Source organism: Hemitrygon akajei, chromosome 3 (genome assembly GCF_048418815.1).
Source record: "Hemitrygon akajei chromosome 3, sHemAka1.3, whole genome shotgun sequence".
In the NCBI taxonomy this organism is placed as follows: Eukaryota; Metazoa; Chordata; class Chondrichthyes; order Myliobatiformes; family Dasyatidae; genus Hemitrygon; species Hemitrygon akajei.
The window spans coordinates 195,685,067-195,707,763 of record NC_133126.1 but is presented as its reverse complement, the minus strand read 5'-3'; the positions used below and the strand labels follow the sequence as shown (position 1 = coordinate 195,707,763).

The window sequence follows — 22,697 nt, the reverse complement described above, 5'->3', positions numbered from 1 at the left end:
AACGGCCAGCCCTGGCTAAGTCATGTAGTTCATCACACATTTACCTCCACAGTAAGCTAAGTAAATTTGCCATACACCATTGATCCCGACCGTTTTTTTTCAGTTGATGCATTAGGGAAAGCATATATGCAAACTGTCTCCACAGCTCCCTGTCTCAAAGAATTTCAAAAGAAGTTCCTCTTCAGCTCCGTTCTCAAAGGACACCCCGCTATTCTGAGGTTGTGTGCAAAGGCTTTAGACTTTCACACAAGAGGAAATATGCTTTCCACATCAATTTAATTAAAGTATTTCATCATTCGATAGATTTCAATGAGGTCACCATTCACTCCTCTGAATTTCAGCCTACACGGACCCAATGCCATCAAACTCTCTTAATGGAAGAGGTCTTTCAATCCTAGAATACTTCTCGGAACATTCTTAGAATCGTCTCTAAGATTTCAGCACCTCCGTTCTCAGACAGGTGGCCCTAATCTGCTCACAATACTGCAAGAGAGGCCTGACCACTGGTTTGTATATTTTCAACATTACGTTTTTGCTTAATATTACTGTTCTCTTGAAATGAGAGCTAACATTGCATTTGCCTTCCTCACACAGACTCACCCTACAAATGAACCTTTAAGGAATCCTGCACAAGGGCTCACAAGTTTCTATGCAGTTCAGTTTTATGTATTTTCTCTTCATGTAGAAAATAGACAACCCTTTCATTTCCTCTACCGACTTGATGGACGATAAACCTCCGGACGCTCTATTACATCTTCCATTTCTTTGACAAATTCGCTAACCTATCTAATTACTCCATAGCCTATGTAAGTCCTCAAAACTACCTGCCCTTCCTCTTATCTTCATACCGTCCGTAAACTGTACATCAGAGCCTTTAATTCTATCACCAAAATCATTGACTTATAACGTAAAAGGAATCGGTCTCGACACTGGCCCCTGTGGAATACCACGAGGCACCAGCATCCAGTCAGAAAAGGCTCCATTTATCCTCACTCTTTGCATCCTGACAAACCACTACACATTTTATCCACGCTGGAATGCATCTTGTAATATCATGGACGGGTAGCCTATTAACCAGGCTAATTTGTTGCACCTTATCAAAGGGCTCCAGAATATCTATGTACACATAATCAACCAATATAACATTGACAATTCTGTATGTTATTTCTTCAAAGAACTGGATTTGTCAGGGAGATTTTCCTTTGAGGAAGCCATGCTGTCTAAAGCGTATGTTATTATGTGCCCTCATGAACCCTGAGAATTCATACCTACACATCAATTCCAACATCCTCCAGTAACTTCTCTCCATGGTTACTGAGTAACTGGCCTATAGATTCATATCTTCTGCTTCTGTCCCCTCTTGAAGAGTGAAATGACTTTTACCATTTTCTGGTCTTAGAAACAAAGAATCATAAAACACTACAGCTAAATACAAGTCCTTCAGCTCAGAATGTTGTGCCAAACATGTACTTACTTCAGGAAATACCTAGGGTTATGCATAGCCCTCTATTATTTTCTAAGCCCCATGTACCTATCCAGGAGCTTTTTCAAAGACCCATCTCCACCACAATAACTGTCAGCCCATTCAACGTACTCATCACACTCTGTGTAAACATTATCCCCTCTGTACCTGGTTCGAAGCACGTTAAAACTGTACACTCTCATGTCAGTCATTTCAGCTCTGGGAAGAAGCCTCTGACTATCCACACGGTCAATACTTCCCATCCACTTTTACACCTCTATCAGGTCATTGCTCATCCTCCGTCGCTCCAAGGAGAAAAGGCCAGCTCCTACAGACTATTCTCATAGGACATGCTCCCCAATCCAGGCAACATCCATGTTTATGTCCTCAGCACCCTTTTTATAGTTTCCACACCTTTCTTCTGGTGAGGTGACCAGAAATGAGCACAGTACTCCAAGTGGAGTCTGAGCAGGGTCCGACACAACTGTAACTTTACTTCTCGGCGCATGAACTAACCCCTCGGTTGAGAATGTCATTGCACCGTTTTCCTTCTTAACCTCACAGCCAACCTGCTCTGCAGCTTTGAGTATCCGATGCGGTCGGACCACCAAATCCCTCGGGTCATCCACACTGCCAAGAGTCTTACAATTAATGCTATACTCTCCTCTGATATTTGACCTACAAATAACCTCACACTTATCTGGGTTGAACTCCATCTGCCACTTCTCCGACCAGTTTTGCATCGTCTCGATGTTCTGCTTAACCTCTGACAGCCCTCTACACTATACACAACCCCTTCCAGCTTTGTATCATAAGCAAATTTACTAACTAATCCCTCCATTTCCTCATCCATGTCATTTACAAAAGTCACGATGAGTAGTGGTCCCAGATCAGGTCACTGAGGCGCACCCCTGGTCAGCGACCTCCATGCAGAATATGACCCGTTTACACCCACGCTTTGCCGTCTGTGGGCAAGCCAATTCCGGATCCAGAAAGCAAGGTCCTTTTGGATTCCATGCCTCCTTGCTTGTTTAATAAGCCTTGCACAGGGTACCTTATTAAACGCTTTGCTGAAATCCATATTCAATATATCTACTGCTAAATTTGATCAAGTTGTTTATTCACATCCTCAATAAAATTCAATTAGGATCGTAAGGTATGGCGTGCCTTTGACAAAGCCATACTGACGATTCCTAACCTTATTGTGTCTCTCCAAATGTTCACAAAATCTGCCTCTCATGATCTTCTCCATCAACTTAGCAACCACTGAAGTAAGACTCGCTGCTCCACAATATCTTGGGCTACCTCGAATCCCGTTCTTGAATAAGGGAACAATATCTGCAAACCTCCAATCCTCCGGAACTTCTCCTGACGTCATTGATGATGCAAAGATCATTACCAGAGGCTCAGCAATCTCCTCCGTCGCCTCACACAGTAGCCTGGGGTATATCTCTTCTGGTCCCAATTACATCTCGAACTTGATGCTATCTAAAAGTTCCAGCACATCGTATTTCTTAATGTGTACATGCTCAACTTTTCAGTCCGCTGTAAGTCATCCTTAGAATGGTCAAGGTACTTTTGCATAGTAAACTCTGACGCAAAATATACATTATGCACCCCCGCCACCACCTACGGTTGCATACACACTTTTCCACTGTCACACATGCTTGGTTCTATTATCTCACGTCTTATCCTTTTGTTCTTCACATACTTGTGGAATGATTTGAGCTTTTTCTTAATTGTGATGGCCAAAGTCTTCTCATTGCCCCCTCTGGCTATCCTAATTCCATTCTTATGCTCCTCTCTGCTAGCCTTATAATTTTCCTGATCTCTATCATTACCTAGTTTTTTTTTCCAATCTTTTCTAAGCTTTTCCTTTCTTCTGGACTAGATGTTCAACAGCCTTGTACACGATGCTTCCTATCCCTCCCATTAGTTTCCTGCCTCATTGGAACGTACCCAAGCATTACACCACGCAAATATCCCCTGAATATTTGTCACATTTCTGTTCTACTTATCTCTAAGAACATCTATTCCCAGTTTATGTTTCGGAGCAATTTATGCATAGGAGCAGAATTAGGTCATACAGCCCAGCAGTTCCCCTCCACCAATTCATGATTACTGATCGCACAGTCTACTCAACCCGATACTCCTGCCCTTTTGCCATTTCCATTGATGCCCCGACCAATTAGGAATCTATCAACTTCCACTTTTAATATACCCTAGGACATAGCCTCAACCATAAAGTGTGAAAGAACATGCCATAGATTCACCACTCTTCAGTTCAAAATATTGCTCCTTACTGGTGTTTTAAAAGGTCGCCCCCCCCCCCATTTTGTTTTGTGTCCTATAGTTTTAGATGCCCCACTAGAGGAAACATCCTTTCCACATCCACCTTATCTAGATCTTCAGCATTCAGTAAGATTCAATGAAATCTCTCTGCATTTTTGTAAATTCCAGCGAGTACGGGACAAAAGCTGGCAAATGCTCCTGATAAGTTTACCCCTTTCTTCCCGTAATCAGTCTGGAAAATTTCAACATCAGGTTTATTATCACTACATGTGTCGTGAATTTGTTAAATTATCAGAAGCAGTTCAATGCAATACAATATATAGAAGAATTAAACATCGGGTAGGAGGTACTGTTAGCTACCTCCTATCTGATAGTAACAGTGAGAAAAGGGTGTATTGTGTATTGGAGGTACCCTGTGTATTGGAGGGACCTAAAAAGTAGACGCTGCCTTTCCCAGACTCCGCTCCATGAAAATGTCCTGGATGCTTTGCAGGCTAGTACCCAAGATGGTGCCATCTAAATTTACAACCGTTTGTAGCGTCTTTCGGTTCTGAGCAGTATCAGCGCCCCCCCCCCCACCCCCAAACTGCTCCGCACCACTCCACCCCACCTGTCTTGTCTTCTTTATAACTGATATATTAGGACCAGATTAGATCCTAGAGATCTTGACACCCATGGACTCGAAACTGCTCATTTTCTCCACTTCGGACCTCTCTATGAGGATTGATATTTGCTCCTTCTTCTTATCCTTCCGGAAGTCCACAATCAACTCTTTCATCTTACTGTCCTTGAATTCCAGGTTATTACTGGGACACCACTCCACTAGTTGGCATAGCTCGCTCTTGCACGCCCTCTCGTCACCATCTGAGGTTCTACCAACAACGGTTGTATCTTCAGTATATTTATAGGTAGTACTTGTCCTATGCCTAGCCACTCAGTCATGGACAAATAGACAGTAAAGAGTGAGGTAAGCACACACCGCTGAGGTGTACCAGTGTTAATCGTCAACAAGGAGGGGAATTTATCATCAATCTGCATAGATTGTGGTCTTCTGGTTAGGAAGTCGAGGATTCAATTGCAGAGGGAGGTACAGTAGGAGGTTCAGGTTCTGTAACTTCTCAATCAGAATTGTGGGAATTATTGTATTAAATACTGAGCAATAGTCGATGAACACCAATCTGACATAGATGTTGTGTTGTTAACGTGGTCTAAAGCTGTATAAACAGCCACTGAGATTGCATCTGCTGTTCACCTATTGTGGCGTCAGGCAAACTGCAATTGGACCATGTCCCCGCTGAGGCAGGAGTTCAGTCTCGTCATGACTAACCTCTCAAATCATTGCATCACTCTTGTTGACATTAAGGCGAATCACATTATTCTTCTTAGGCACTGGTATAATTACTGCCTTTTTGAAGCAAGTGGAAACTTCCACGCGTAGCAGTGAGAGGTTGAACATCTCTTTGAATACTCCTACTGGTTGGTTGCACAAGTTTACAGAGCCTAACGAAGTACCCCATCGATACTTTCCGCTTTCCGAGGGTCCACTCTATTTAAAGACAACCTAACAACGGCCTCTGAGACAGAGATCGCAAGGTCATCAGCTACAGCAGGGATCTACACACCTGTAGTTATTATCCTTTTCAAAGCGGGCATAGAAGGAGCTGAGTTTATCTGGTAGTGAAGCAACGCTGCTAATCATGCTATTGTGTTTTGCTTTGTAGGAGGCAATGTCTTGCAATCATTGCCAGAATTTTCGTGCATCCAATGTCGCCTCGAAACTATTTCGAAATTGTCTCTTTGCCGTTGAAGTAGCCCTCCGCAATTTATACCTGGTTTTATGGTAAAGGGCTGGGTGGCTAGATTTGAATGCCACAGATGTAAGAATATATATGCACATTTAAATGTGCAGTGTATATATATTAAGAATATATATGGCATGCTTGTCCTTTTGAGTCGAGGCATAGAATTCAAATGCCAGGAAGTTATGTTGTATCTCTATTTAGAGAACATCTCGGGGTATTGCATATAGTTTTGGGACCGCCATTGCAGGAAGGATGTCGAGGCATAGAGATGGTGCAGAAGCGAAATGCCACGATGTTGCCTGTATTCGCGGACATGTGCTATATCTAAAGATTGAATTGTGCCAGGCAAAGATAGAGTAGACAGGCAATATATATTTTTCCAAGCCTTGAAATGTCTAACATCAGAGCGTATGCAATTAAGGTGAGAAAAGGGAATTTCAAAGGAGGCATCTGAGTAGTGGGCGCCTGGAATGCGCTGCCTGAGTGGTGCTAAAGGCAGAAGCATTAGATTATAAGAAAAGTGTAGATCGGTATGAATGTGAGGAAAATGGAAGAACATCGGCAATCTGCAGGCGGACGTGATTATTTTAATCATCACTTTGATTACTAGTATAATTGATTCGGTCCAACCTATTCGATTGAAAGTTGTTATTCTTGAGCTGTATTGTTTTGCGTTTGATGCTGTATGTTCGAAGTGCTGAGGAACCATAGAAAATGGAATTGAGCTGATCTGAGAGCAAAATGTTGTCTCGGATACCGCTTGGAGTTTCTTTCCTTGGTTAATTTTGCATTCAATCTCTCCGGGGTTATAGTTTGGTCCAAATTTGCCACTTCCCGTGCAAGATGTTTTGCTGAGTTCGTAGACCTTGTATTTATCTGATCATAAGACTCTTTTGGACATGTCAGGTAAATGCCACATTCAGAAAAAAAACTCTCTAGCATATCTACTTCATGAGGAGAAAGATAGTTGGTATACTTCTTTTTATACTCACCATTTTATTAATGCACGACAGAAAGTATTCTATACAGATTTTCTATAGATTGGTCTGGCAGCTATGCTGCCGCAAAAAATTCTGGACATAGCTGAAGAATATAGACAGTGACAATAATACCATTCACATTGTCACAGAATTGGGCCATTCGTCCTTCAGACTTTGCAGCGCTATTCCATCACGGGTGAAATGCCTGGTATAAAAACACCAATGCGTTTGTACGGCAAAAACCAGCAAAATGTAGTGGATACGCCCCAGTCTATCACAGATAATGTGACGTTCTGGTCACATCTACCAGATGCAGTGTTGCAGGAAAAAAAGCATCCATCATCAAGGAACCCGCTACAACCACACCTCCCCCCTCAATCCAGAATATGCCCTCTGCTCGCTACTGCAATACGGAAGAAGGTACAGGACCGTCAGGAACCTTGCCATCAGGTTCAAGAACAGTTATTACCACTCAACCATCTGAATTGAAACAGAGGAGACAATGTTTCTCAACATCATTCGCCGAACACTGAACAGTTCCCAAGACATACGGACTCACTTGCAAGGAATCTGCATCTCATACTTATTTTATATTTCTTTATTTAATTTGTGCTTAAATGCATATTTGGACAATCTGTTGGTTCCGGGTCTTCAGAAAGTTCAACACTATCAGTTCCCACAGGAGGAGATACGCTAACAGGGCCTTGGGCTGGGCCCAAACAGTTAGACAGACATTCCAGACTGAACTCTGCAGCGCCTTCAGAGACTTATCGATCCGTAGGTTGGCTTACGGTAGCCAGGGAACACCAGTCTCCAAATGTTCTTCAGTCAAATCATCAAGATAGAAGGAGAGATTTTCCCAATGGCTAACTACTAACACGAATTGGAGGGGTTCAGAGGAAAGGAAGAACTTACCAGTGCCCGGGAGCAGAACATATAGAGCTTTACATTGAAATGCACCCTGGATCCCTCAGTCTGAACACTCCAGCTGTGGACCAGAGAGAATCAATAAGGTTCCCGGCTGCCCCGGAGTCAACAAAAGCTTAAAGCGCATTGCTCTAAGACTCCACATTCAGTGAATGTGATTATAATGGAAAACAGACACGTTAAATTCCCCGTTCCTGCTGAGGAGAGTTACGTAACCCCGTAACCAGGTAACTTACCAGCAAAGATAGCGGGATCAGCTGAGTCGGATGCTACTATTTTTAAACGTTTTATTTAAAAAGGGGCACAAGCGTATGGTTAATACAAAACATTCAGATCATATACATTGTCAAAACTCAATCTAACACACCGGTGTAACAATAATTTATCAGAAATAAGTTCTATAGTTGTCTAGGGGTAATACTGAGTCCAATTGAAATATAAAGAGTCACTCAGAAGTTTGCAGGCTTTCCCCTTTTGGGAACCGCTGGGGTTTTCACGTTGTAGAGAGAGAGAGATGATTTAGAAAAGATAAACACTTGCCCGTTGTCTTTACAGAGCAAATCCTTGGAATCAGGGGAGTAGGCTTCCCCGTTGTTATTTAAAAGCAGTCTTCCGTTGCTTCTAGCCACAGATTCAACATTTGGAATCTAACGCACGTGGCTTCCTTCAAAATGGCTTCCCGCTCCCACGGGTGTCTCCTTGGTGCGTCTGAGGGTTCCCCCCCCCCCTCAGACCCTCCTTTATACTTCTTCACGGGATCGCAGGTGTCAATCAAGGTTGCAGGTAATGCAATCTCTCTCTCAACCAGCCCAATTTGCCCGAGGGCTTTTCACGTGGTCTCCATGAGACAATAGTCAATGTCGCCTTTATTCTGCTTCTTGGGAGAACGTGGTCTTCCGCACGTCTCTCTCTCTTTCTCCCATTTTCCTGTGTCTATTCAGCACGTCTCTTTCTCTCTTGGGTCAGTTGACCCCCCCTCGACTAGGGCTCTTGCGATTCTCACAAAGGAGGGGGCCGAGGGCATAACAGGAGTATAACCTTTTACAGGGCGGTTGATACACGATACCCAGGAAGGATCATGGTTCGCCACATTAGGGACAGGGGTCAATTCTGCGCCGAGCTCTTTCCTACTGTGATACGTGCATGTATCCCACCAGCACAGGCTCCTCTGCAGACTCTGTACTGGGTGAAAAGTGAGAGGATGAAGACACACGGCAATCTAAAGATCATCGAGACATTTCCCTTTCTCTCTGTGCACTCAATTTCCTGGTTGTCTTTTAGATTGGCAAGATGTTTCTTATCATCCAGGCTGCATTGTTGTCTTGGCGTAGGTCACGGATTTGGCAGGTCGACTTTTGAGACGGTACAGGAATACTTTCTTGAACTGGAATACAAATTTCGGAAGGATTGTGCTGCGGCGTAAACTAGCACCAGTAGAGCGTTGATCAGGCTCAGTGGGGGTTGTTTAAGAGTTTCACCATGTAAACCAGTTAACACGAACCATCACCGAATCGACCTGGCTGAGGTTCGAAAGTAATCTCACACTGTGTAATAAAATTCCGGCAGCCGTCGCCAGATAATCTGCCTGGTGGAGGAATAGTCTGTTCCTGTCCGAAAGTCGTCACCAGAGTCGGGGACGTGGAAGATGCTTTGAGTTGGAACGAGAAGCCTGAAGGCTGCCAGCGAATTCTGGCTGACGATAGTGAACTGCTGAACTATGGACATTGTAGCAGTAACTTGCTGAATTGTCGCTGCGTGTGCTAACGGTGTGTTTCCTGCTTGGACTGTGCTTGACGATCTCAAATTATTTGTCACTCTGGCGTTTCCTCGAACAACTTCAGTTTGAGCAAGGGCTTTTCACGGTTATCACAGTTGCTAAGGCACTGCGTAAGATTCCCCTGCCTATGCAACCTCTACTGAATGCAATTTATCTTATGTCTGACCAACAAACGTTTGAGTCATGATCAGGTGTTCTTTCTCGGCTGCGCCATTTTTTAATTTTTTTTTTGCGGCCGATTTTTGCTGAATTGGCTGTGCGTTTTTAGCCGAATTGCAAACGGCGAGGCACTGAAACGGGTTGAAGAGTTCATTTGGTTTAAGAAGATCAGCGCAGAACAAAATAGTAAACGCTATGCTAACGCTAAGTTCAATAAAACTGCTAAAATACCAGTTAAGTTCGGCATTGCGTCTCGGAAGCAACAACTTAATGTTAATTGGATGCCTGTCCTTTACAACATTAGTCTATGCTGTGGTTTTATTTCTCGGAACACGGACAAATATAACGCTCTTGTGCTTTGGACAAGTGTCGACAAGATTTAACTAAAATAAATTGTATTGAATACCACCACACTAAAGCAGTAAAAGAATGGAATTTGCATTCGTAAGAACGATATTCCCGACCACATTCATAAGCCCGCCTGCTAGGTCAAAAAAAATCTCCGCGGCAGATACCGTTGCTGTGACTACCAACCTTCGTAGCCACTTTCAGAGAGATAAGAACTTGCACCCTCATCAGCACTGTTAAGGGTTTGGGTCTTAATAGTGATCTCACGATTAAACTTGTCATACCAACGTGCAACTCTTCACATTTTATAGGATTAATCTTCATTTGACATTTCTCCATCCATATCTGTAACTGATATATATCCTGCACATTCTTAGACAGTCATCTGTTCTATCCATAACCACACCAATCTCCGTATCTTCTGCAATCCGAATAACACAACCATTTTTATGCAGATCCTTTACATACACCACAAACGTGGAAACCCCAGTACTATTCCCAGCGGAACAGATTACAGGATTCGTGCTAGAGTAAGCATTTTCGACCAGTAAAATCGGTCTTCTGTTGGCGAGAGAACTCTAAATCGAAATGGCCAATTTACCAACTATCCCATGCATCTTAACATTCTGGATGAGCTTCACCAACTTCACCTCCTCAGAAAGTTCAGTCTAATTAGTAAACACGAGCTGTCCTGCGCAAATGCATGTTGGTCCTTCCCAACGATTCCACGAATTTCCAAATGCACATGAATCCTACTTCTATGAATTTTCTCCAGTAAATTCGCAACCACTAATGTTAAACTCACCAAGGCATAGTTTCTTAGATTATCCGTGGACATCGTCTTCAACACTAGAACATTAGCTGTTCGCAAGCCCAATGGGGCCTCACATGTGTACAAAGGCACAAATGTGAAACAAAGCTATCAGTCAAGACACCAGCAATCTCTTCATTTCCCTCTCTCAATATCATAGGGTATATCGCAGTTGGCCTTTGAGCCTTTTACTCCTCAATGCTCTTTAAGCGACCCAACACTATTATTTCCTGCTTTACTTCGAAATGCCTCAGCATATTTATGCACACGGCGCTGAACCCCCTACCGTCCTTGTCCTTTTTCTTTGTAAATACGAAAATGAAATTCACTTTGAGGATATCACCTGGGTCCTTGGCATCCAGTCGAATGTGTCCCACCTTTTATCCTTGAGGGGTTGCACTGTTAACCTTTTGCTCCTGGTGAATGTATAGAATGGACATGGGAGCTGTGTAGCCTCGGTGGTAACGAGAACTAGACCACAAACCTCCAGCGTGCCTGTTTCTACACAACAGGACGTAAAACTACGTAATTGACCTCGACTGCGGTTTCGCCTGACCCGTCGGTGCTGCCCTCCCGTGTTCGAGCTGTTGAATGACAGGAGGTTGGCCGCGTCTGTACACTACCGGAAGACTACCAGCGATTGCCAGACATTGTTGCTCAGGATGTTAGATTCTTATCTTTTTTTCTTTTTCTAATTAATATGTTTCTTTGAATTTGCTACTGGCATATTTGAATGTTTCTACCATAAGGCCGGGGTACACTGTCTCACACTTCTGTTTCAACATGCAGCTTGAATGATAATTGAATACCTAGGATTCTTCCTTAATTACACTTACCATGGTCTTTTCATTCCACTCCTAGCTCTTGCTAATTCTAGCCTTCTAAGCTTTAAATCAGTTTCGTTTCACTTCTCGACAATAATCCATCATCACTGCACTCCCGATATCCTTGACCTTCCTGCTGATGAAACGTAACTGTTTCGTGTGCAGTTTGTCTTTAAACACCCACAACATGTCACAAAGCAGCTTTATACGAATGTTCCTTGCCCCGGTTTAATACTCTCCAACAAGGCCATGCTTATCCTTATTTATTATGTAGCTATTTGAAAACCTAAGAAGTTGTAGTCATCTCTCCGAAAATGCTGACCCACTTAATATCGGTCACCTGGCCAGGCTGATAACCCATGTCTAGTTCAACCCGTCCTCGTATTGGACGATCGACATATTGATTAGGAATCTATCCTGGATGCACCCAACAGGTTCTGTCCCATCTAAACCTTTTGAACTGAGAATGTGCGGTTCTTTCAGGAGGTTAAAATCCCCCATGACAACAGCCCCATTGCTTTACATCTTTCCTTAAGCAGCCTGCCTGCCTGTTGCTCAATGTGTCAGTGGCTGTTGGGCTTTCTGTATTACAATCCCATCAGAGTGTTTGCAATCCTCCCTATTTTAAATACCACACAAATAGACTCTCTGAGCAGCCCCTCTGCTCCCTTTCTACCTATCCCGTTAGTAACGATTTGAACCATATCCCCTGGCTACTCACCCTCCTCCTTATATAACCATATAACATGTAACGATTACAGCATGGAAACAGGCATTCTCGGCACTTAATGTCCGGGCAGAACGTTTACTCTCATCTAGTCCCACCTATCTGCACTCAGCCCATAACCCTCCATTCCTTTCCTGTCAACATACCTATCCATTTTTTTAGTGACAACATCGAACCTACCTCTACCACTTCTACAGGAAGCTCGTTCCACACAGCTACCACTCTCTGAGTAAAGAAGATCCCCCTCGTGTTATCCCTAAACTTTTGTTCGTTAACTCTCAAATCATCTCCTCTTGTTTGAATTTCCCATACTCTCAATGGAAAAAGACTATCCGCGTCAACTCTATCTATTCCCCTCATAATTTAAAATATCTCTAACAAGTCCCCCGCTCAACCTTCTACGCTCCAAAGAATAAAAACCTAACTTGTTCAACCTTTCTCTGTAACTTAGGTGCTGAAACCCAGGACATATTCTAGTAAATCTCCTCTGTACTCTCTCGATTTTTTTGATATATTTCCTATAATACGGAGACGCGAACTGTACACAATACTCCAAATTTGGCTTCACCAATACCTTGTACAATTTTAACATTACATCACAACTCCTATATTCGATGTTCTGATTTATATAGGCCAGCATACCAAAAGCTTTCTTCACCACCTTATACACATGAGATTCCACTTTCAGGGAACTATGCATCATTATTCGCAGATCATTCTGTTCTACTGTATTCCTCAATGACCTACCATTTACCACGTATGTCCTACTTTGACTATTCCTACCAAAATGAAGCACCTCGCACTTATCAGCATTAAAATCCATCTGCCATCTTTCAGCCCATTCTTCTAACTGGCCTAAATCTCTCTGCAAACATTGAAAACCTGCTTCATTATCCACAACGCCTCTTACCTTATTATCATCTGCATACTTACTAATCCAATTTAACACCCCATCACCCAGACCATTAATGTCTATGACAAACAACACTGGACTCAGTACAGATCCCTGAGGCACACCACTAGTTACCGGCCTCCAACGTGACTAACAGTTATCCACCACTACTCTCTGGCATCTCCAATCCAGCCACGGTTGAATCTATTTTACTACTTCAATATTAATGCCTCACGATTGAACCTTCCTAACTAACCTTCCGTGTGGAACCTTGTCAAAGGCCTTACTGATGTCCATATCAACAGCATTCTCTGCTTTACCCTCGTCAACTTTCCTCGTAACCTCTTCAAACAATTCAATAAGATTTGTCAAACATGACCTTCCACACACAAATCCATGTTGATTGCTTCGAATCAGAGTTTGTCTATCCAGGTAATTATATATACCATCTCTAAGAATACTTTCCATTAATTTACCCACCACTGGCGTCAAATCTACAGGGCGATAATTGCTAGTTCTACTCTTAGAACCCTTTGAAACAATGGAACCACATGAGCAATACGCTAATCCTCCGGCACCATCCCCGTCTCTAATGACATTTGGAATATTTCTGTCAGAGGCCCTGCTATTTCTGCACTAAATTCCCTCAAAGTCCTAGGGAATATGCTGCCAGGACCAGGAGATTTATCCACGTTTATATTCTTCAAAAGCTCTAGTCCTTCCTCTTCTTTAATCATCATAATTTCCATAACTACCCTAATTGTTTTCCATACCTTACACAATTCGACACCCTTCTCCTTAGTGAACACCGATGAAAAGAAATTGTTCAAAATCTCCCCCATCTTCTTTGTCTCAACGCACAGCTGTCCACTCAAATTCTGTAAGGGACCAATTTTATCCCTCACTATCCTTTTGCTATTAATATAACTGTAGAAGCCGTTGGATTTATTTTCACCTTACTTGCCAAAGCAACCGCATATCTTCCTGTAGCTTTTCTCATTTCTTTCTTACGATTCTTTTTTACATTCTTTATGTTCCTCGAGCACCTCATTTACTCCATGCTGCCTATTTTTATTATCTCTCTCTCTTTTTCCTAACCAAGTTTCCAATATCTCTTGAAAACCATGGCTCTGTCAAACTTTTAACCTTTCATTTCAACCTAACAGGAACATAGAGATTTTGTACCCTCAAATTTTCACCTTTAAATAACCTCCATTTCTCTATTACATCCTTCCCATAAAACAAATTGTTCCAATACTCCCCTGCTAAATCCTTTCACATCTCCTCAGAGTTAGTCTTTCTCCAATCAAAAATCTCAACCCTGGGTACAGTCCTATCCTTCTCCATAATTATTTTGAAATAATGGTATTGTGATCACTGGACCCAAAGTGCTCCCAAACACATACGTCCGTCACCTGACCTATCTCATTCCCTAACAGGAGATCCAACACTGCCCCTTCTCTAGTTAGTACATCTATGTATTGCTTCAAAAAACTATCCTGCAGACATTTTACGAACTCCAAACCTTCCACCCGTCTTACAGAATGGGCTTCCCAGTCTATGTGTGGAAAATTAAAATCTCCCACAATCACAACGTTGTGCTTACTACATATATCTGCTATCTCCTTGCATATTTGCTCCTCCAACTCTCGCTCCGCATTAGTTGGTCTACAATACAGCCCTATAAGTGTTGCTACACCTTTCCCATTCCTCAGTTCCACACAAATAGCCTCTCTAGATGTGCCCTCTAACCTATCATGCCAAACCACTGCTGTAATATTTTCTCGGGTAAGCAATGCATCACCTCCCCCTCTTGCCCCTCCGATTATATCACACCTGATGCAAAGAAATCCAGGAATATTTACTTGCCAATCACACCCCTGCTGCAAGCATGTTTCACTAATAGCTGCAACATCATATTTCCATGTGTCAATCCATGCTCTGAGCGCATCCACCTTTCTTACAATGCTCCTAGCATTAAAATAAATGCATTTAAGAAACTCTCCACCGCTTCCTTTCTGTTTATCCCTAACAGTGCAAACAACTTTATTATATTTCTTCCTTCTCCCCTTCAAATTCGGTCTGAGCGCACCCATTCTCTATCTCCTGCCTATCCTCTCTCACACACTGTCTACCAGCTTTCTCTATTTGTGAACTAATCTCCTCTCCCCTGTTCTCTTCAAATTGATTCCCCCCCCCCCGCACCCAACCATTAAATATATACAATGCACATTTGGCTCTGTTAAACTCGATCTGCCACTTCTCTGCCCATATATCCCATTGTATTATTTGCCAGATTTTATATTACCACTAATATTCGTATGTTTAAACTCACTAACCCACCCATTTACATGTTCATCCGGATCGTTTACATGCATCACAAACAATAGAGATACTAGTATAGGTCCCTATGGAATTCCACAGATCACAGACGTCCAGCTAAACTAAATCCCTTCGACAACTGCGCTACTTCTTCTATGGGTAAGTCAATTCTGAACAAGGCTGTGCAATTCACTATCGATTCATGCATGCTAATCTTCCGGATGAGGCTACTCTGAAAGACCTTGGTCAAATGCCTTACGACAAGCTATGTCGGCAACATCCACAGCTCTACCTTCATGAATCACCCTTGAAACTTAGTCAAAAAGCTGAATCAGGTTAGTAAAACACGATTTGCCTTGCACAAAGCCACGCTGTCTCCGCTGTCTCTCCTCAGTTAGACCGTCGGTTTCCAAATGTTCCTAAGTCCTATTCCTAAGAATGATCTTCAGTAATTTCTCTAATACTGTCTTTGATATTCACTGGTCTGGAAGAGCATTATTATTTTCGCCATCCAGTGGGAACATTCAATGTCTATTTGGGAATCGAAGATGTTGGTCAGGGCCAAAACAGCCTCTTATCTTGCTTATTTTAATAACCTGGGGAATATCTCTTCAGGCTGTAGGGATTTAGCCACTTTGAGGCTCATTGTCAGAACTAACATTACCCTTACCTTTATTTCGAAATATCTATTGCACATTTCTTTATGTTTAATGTTCTGCAAATCTTGTCCAAAGTTCTATTTATGTCTTTCAAAATAATGATACAAGTTGAATTAATTGTTTTAGCTTTACTGATGAAAGATCGTATGATTTGAAATCATCGCTTTACAGCTGTAGTGGCAAAGTATAATTCGTTTGGCTGTTTCTGATTTCATACCATCTTTTCACCCTATTCACGAATTAAAGAGCGGGTTTAAAGCTACACAAGACCACAGTACGCTTGTAGAGTATTGGTGGTGAATATAACAACATGAATGAATATTGGCTTTTTTTTTCAAACTTGATTTAGCAGTACCAAATCTATTATCAGTTTTGCTTTACATCTCTTCAAACATTTACGACATTCACTCTGCTCTTCTGTTAGTGTATTATGGCTATCTAAGGGAGTGGTGATGAATTCCGAGATGCATGATGTTAGAATTGTAAATACGGTTTGTAAACGAGTAATAAGACAGTGTTTTAATGAGTCATTTGTGATTTCTCATTTGGGAACTGATATGTTTTATCTTCTGTCAACAATTAGGGCAGAAAGTGTGGTTTCTTTCATGAGTTTGTATTTTAAAGCAAGAGCTTGGTGAATGATATTTGCCACTCGATTGTGTCTGTGTATGTAATCATATTGTGTTAAACTGCAATGGGGTATTGTAGTGCGTTGAAAAGTTTCTGTTTTTTTTTCTCGGAATGTTCTACGTTTATCTTCATAAATTTATTGTTCCTTTATTTTGAATGTGCGATATTTTTTTTTTGTTTTACTCACCTTGTCCTGTATTGTCACAAGAAACATTTCTGTTTCTGGAAAGAGAGGTTAAAATCTGAGCTAAGCGTTCGACACAAGATTGTCGACATCTAGTCTGCCCAATAGTGGGGATATCTTCCATGGAGGGTAATGCTATGGTATTTGTAATTTTTGTTTTCTACAATAATGATGATGTATTCATTTTTTTCTGGTTTATGATCTCTTTCAAGTTCAGTTGTGCCTACTTTATATCAGAATTGTATATGCTTGTGTGGAGTGCTGATTCTTGTTTTTGTTGCTGAAATTAAAGTTTTAACTGACTATTGTGTAGCAATTTAATGTCTGTTATTCCTCTCCCCACTTCTGTCCCAGGCCGTGTTAATCTACGGGCATTGGAATGTACATAATGTGTTTATTTTCATTGTCATTTCAGTTCTTATTTTTCTTCGTAAATTCTCCTATTAATACAATTATTTCTGTATGTATTGACATATTTTGTTGTCTTTTACATGTTGTTTCTTCATCTTGTTCAGTGCATTTTCCAATGATTCTATCGTTTTTCTTTGTATTTTCTCTGAATTGACATCATGAAATATAATCTCAGTATATGATGACGTAAATGTAATTTGATGATAATATTACTCTGAAATTTGAACTTTGCGATGTTCTGTCCTATGAAGCTCTCAATGCTCTGAAGCTCAATACGTGCACCACGGCAATTCCTGAAGTCAACGACGATCGCTTTTATTTTCTGCATATTTTCGAAGGTTTTTATCATAACAACATGTTACCCCACCATCTCGTTCTTATACACTGCTTCATCATTCTGAGTAATATTGCACCCTCCAGTGGTGGCATTGGCAAACGTGTCACTGGATTTCGAGCAGAATATGCCCACAGAGTCTTGAATTTGCAGGGAGTAGATTAGGGAGCAAAGGATGTAGCTTGTCGAGGGGCCAGTGTTAAGACAATTCACGATGGAGATTTTGTGCCTCTCGGATAGAACTCTTGGTCAATAACAGACTCCCACTTTCGTTCCTCAACACATCATTATCAGCTGATATTTTCAACTCTTTCCAAGTGTTGGTCGTGTGTGAAATCATCAGTGTACATGTATTCTGTTGGCGAATCAAAAGTGTGAAAATGCTGGAATCTGGATGGGATCAGGTGTCTAATGACGAAATTGCATACCTGGTTTCAATTATTAACAGTACGGAACCTTCAGCCTCTTCGGGGTTCCTTTGGAGTCCCCGAAGGAAAGTCTTTACACGCTGCTGGGAGAGCAAGTTTGCCTTTTTCTGCTGGAAGTAATTTTTATTCTTTGAGAATTCCCCAAGCTGTTTCTCTGTGAATAAATGTGTCCCTATTCACCATGTCGTCTTCGGAGACTAAATGTATTGCAATAGTAGCTGAAGTGTAAACCACTTTGGGACGTCTTCGGATCTTCGGACAATATAAATTCACGCTCTTGCCTCTGATCGTGAAAAGTCCGTTCGGCAGGACATGTCTCCGTTTCTCTTTCTCCTGTTATTCATCACTAAGCCACAGACGCAAGGAATACTCTGCAAGCGTCGAGCAAAAGTCAGATTACCTGATTTGTCCAAAGATGGAGACATCAACTTTGGCGGGATATTCACAATACATTTGGATCCGATTCACGACTTCCATACGTTTACCCTTTCCCCGAAAAGCACCCTGTGCAAAACGTGAGTTAACTTCTTGTATACTGGCAATACTTCACCGCTCTGTCTTGCAGAACTCGCTATTAACCATTGAGTATAGAGTAGATAATTGAATTCGAGAGCTAACTATCGTCTAGCAATTTTACGTACACTTGCCACCGTCTTTTAGTTCCAGCGTTGCAGCGTGGTGAAATGGTAATATTAACACTGTACATCAACGTGAAATGATGGGAGAACCGTTCTCTTGTGTATTGCCAAAATATGTGTTTGTTGTTCAGCACATCGATAACCACTTTGCCATTAAAACAATTTAAACAATAAAGAAATGCAGATTTGCAGGAAATAATCTGTAGATATTTTGCTCGACGATGCTGTCGTAGCGTAAAGCATTAGTGGTTATGGTATTCAGCATAGATATCGTAGCGAAAAAAGAAAAGAAATTTCCCAAGGGGGTAGGGGTTAACTGGTCTATTGCTCGCATGTGTTTAATCTGGGGGCAAGGGCCTTTTATCGTGCTGTATCTATAAAATAAAATTACAACAATTAAATTAAATAGTTTGACGGCTGGTGGTGCACGTTTTCTGGAAGAAAGTTTTTGTTGGATTACCACAACAGCAGATGAAGATTTTTGTACTCAGCTAAATGAGGACATTTACTTCTGTGCCGGTACAAGGTATCTAGCATAGAAACATAGAAAATAGGTGCAGGAGTAGGCCATTCGGCCCTCCGAGCCTGCAGCCTTTCAGTATGATCATGGCTGATCATCCAACTCAGAACCCTGTACCTGCCTTCTCCGCATACCCTCTGATCCCTTTAGCCACAAGGGCCATATCTAACTTCATCTTAAATATAGCCAATGAACCGGCCTCAACTGTTTCCTGTTGCAGAGAATTCCACAGATTCATCACTCTCTGTGTGAAGAAGTTTTTCCTCACCTGGGTCCTAAAAGGCTTCTCCTTTATCCTTAAACTGTGACCCCTCGCTCTGGACTTCCCCAAAATCGGAAACAATCTTCCTGCATCTAGCCTGTCAAATCCCTTTAGAATTTTATACGTTTCAATAAGATCCCCCCCAATCTTCTAAAATTCCAGTAAGTATAAGCCTAGTCGATCCAATCTTTCTTCCTATGAAAGTGCTGCTATCCCAGGAATCAATCTGGTGAACCTTCTCTGTACTCCCTCTATGGCAAGAATGTCTTTCCTCAGATTAGGGGAACAAAACTGCACACAATATTCTAGGTGCGGTCTCACCAAGGCCTTGTACAACTGCAGTAGAACCTCCCTGTTCCTGTACTCAAATCCTTTAGCTATGAATGCCAACATACCATTTGCATTTTCACCGCCTGCTGTACCTGCATGTCCACCTTCAAAGACTGGTGTACAATGACACCCAGTTCTCGTTGCGCCTCCCCTTTTGCTAATCGGCCACCGTTCAGATAATAATCTGTTTTCCTGTTCTTGCAACCAAAGTGGATAACCTCACATTTATCCACATTAAATTGCATCTGCCATGAATCTGCCCACTCACCTAACCTATCCAAGTCAAGCTGCATCCTCTTAGCATCCTCCTCACAGCTAACACCGCCGCCCAGCTTCGTGTCAGCCGCAAACTTGGAGATGCTGCATTTAATTCCCTCATCTAAATCATTAATATATATTGTAAACAACTCGGGTCCCAGCACTGAGTCTTGTGGTACGCCACTAGTCACTGCCTGCCATTCTGAAAAGGCCACGTTTACTCCCACTCTTTGCATCCTGTCTGTCAAGCAATTCTCTATCCACATCAATACCATACTCCGTGTGCTTTAAGTTTGCACACTAAACTCCTGTGTGGGACCTTGTCAAAAACCTTTTGAAAATCTAAATATACCACATCCACTGGCTTTCCCCTATCAACTCTACTAGTTACATCTTAAAAAAATTCTATAAGATTCGTCAGACATGATTTTCCTTTCACGAATCCATGCTGACTTTATCCTATGATTTCACCTCGTTCCAATTGTGCTGTTATCACATATATGATAACCGACTCTAGCATTTTTCCTACCACCGATGTCAGACTAACTGGTCTATAATTCCCCGGTTTCTCTCTCCCTCCTTTTTTTAAAAAGTGGGGTTACATTAGCCACCCTCCAATCCTCAGGAACTAATCCAGAATCTAAGGAGTTTTGAAAAATTATCACTAAAGCATCCACTAATTCTTGGGCTACTTACTTAAGCACTCTGGGATGCAGACCATCTGGCCCTGAAGATTTATCTTCCTTTAATCCCGTCAATTTACCTAACACCATTTCCCTACTAACATGTATTTCCCTCAAATCCTCCATCTCAATAGACCCTCGGTGTCTTACTATTTCCGGAAGATTATTTATGTCCTCCTTAACGAAGACTGAACCAAAGTAGTTATTCAATTGGTCAGCCATGTCTTTGTTCCGTATGATCAATTCACCTGTTTATGAATGTAAAGGACCTACATTTGTCTTGACCAATCTTTTTCTTTTCACATATCTATAAAAGCTTATACAGTCAGTTTTTATGTTCCCTGCCAGCTTTCTCTCATAATCTTTCCTCCCTTTTCTAATTAAGCCCTTTGTCCTCCTCTGCTGGTCTCTGAATTTCTCCCAGTCCTCAGGTGTGCCGCTTTTTTTTTGCTAATTTATATGTTTCTTCTTTGGACTTGATACTATCCCTAATTTCCCTTGTCAGCCGTGGGTGCACTACCTTCCCTGGTTTATTCTTTTGCCAAACTGGGATGAACAATTGTTGTAGTTCATCCATGCGATCTTTAAATGCTTGCCATTGCCTATCCACCGTCAACCCTTTAAGTATCGTTTGCCAGTCGATCTTAGCTAATTCACGTTTCATACCTTCAAGTTACCGTTCTTTAAGTTCAGAACCTTTGTTTCTGAATTAACTATGTCACTCTCCATCTTAATGAAGAATTCCACCATATTATGGTCACTCTTACCCAAGACGCCTCGCACGACAAGATTGTTACCTAACCTTTCCTCATTGCTCAATACCCAATCTAGAATGGCCTGCTCTCTAGTTGGTTCCTGGACACGTTGTTTCAGAAAACCATCCCGCATACATTCCAAGATATCCTCTTCCTCAGCACCCTTAACAATTTGGTTCACCCAATCTATATGTAGATTGAAGTCACCCATTATAACTACTGTACCTTTAATGCACGCATTTCTAATTTCCTGTTTAATGCCATCCCCAACCTCACTACTACTGTTAGGTGGCCTGTACGCAACTCCCACCAGCGTTTTCTTCCCCTCAGTGTTATGCAGCTCTATCCATATCGATTTCACTTCCTCCAGGCTAATGTCCTTCCTTTCTATTGCGTTAATCTCCTCTCGAAAGAGCAATGCTACCCCACCTCCTTTTCTTTCCTGTCTATCCCTCCTGAATATTGAATATCCCTGGATGTTGAGCTCCCATCCTTGGTCACCCTGGAGCCATGTCTCTGTGATCCCAATTATATCATATTCATTAATAACTATCTGCACATTCAATTCAGACACCTTGTTATGAATGCTCCTCGAATTGGCACACAAAGCCTTCAGGCTTGTTTTTACAACACTCTTAGCCCTTATACAATTACATTGAAAAGTGGCTCTTTTTGCTTTTTGTCCTGGACTTGCCTGCCTGCCACTTTTAATTTTCACCTTACTACTTTTTGCTTCTATCCTCATTTTACACCCCTCTGTCTCTCTGAATTTGTTCCCATTGCCCTGCCACATTAGTTTAAATATAGTTGGTTTGTTGGTTAGTTAGTTCAGCATAGTTGGTTGTGTGACAGTCAATGGTTGTCCATTTTGATTTTACACATTATTACTTTTGAGTGCTCTGTGAAAGTTATTTTTGTATTCTTTTGAGAGAAACGATAAGTGACGGCGGCTATTACGTGAGATGCTGAAATCTGGAGTTAAAACAAAACCACGAACTGCCGGAAAACTGGGGAAAAAACTTTGAAAAACAACTAAAGAACTACTGAGGATCAATGAAGAGGAGAAAAAGTTTGACAAACTTACTGGAGTTAGGCCATGAGACCATAAGATATTGGAGTAGAAGTGAACCTTTCTGTTCATTGAGTCTTTTCTGCCATTGAATCATGGGCAGATCCAATACTTTCAGTCATTCCAACTCCTCTGTTTTCACCCCATGCCTTTTGCTGCCTGGGCTAAATAAGAAGCTATCTATCTCTCCGTTAAGTACACCCAATGAGGTGG

General features: G+C 41.8%; 1 protein-coding gene across 1 annotated transcript in view; it reads right to left on the bottom strand.

The window, feature by feature from the left end:
* Positions 1–9,188, bottom strand: part of LOC140724638 (extracellular calcium-sensing receptor-like) — a 41,408-nt gene extending 32,220 nt beyond the window's left edge. Inside the window, exon 1 of the mRNA XM_073039062.1 lies at positions 9,007–9,188. Coding sequence (XP_072895163.1) covers positions 9,007–9,188 — 182 coding nt within the window. The remainder of the gene's footprint in view (positions 1–9,006) is intronic.
* Positions 9,189–22,697: the final 13,509 nt, after the last annotated feature.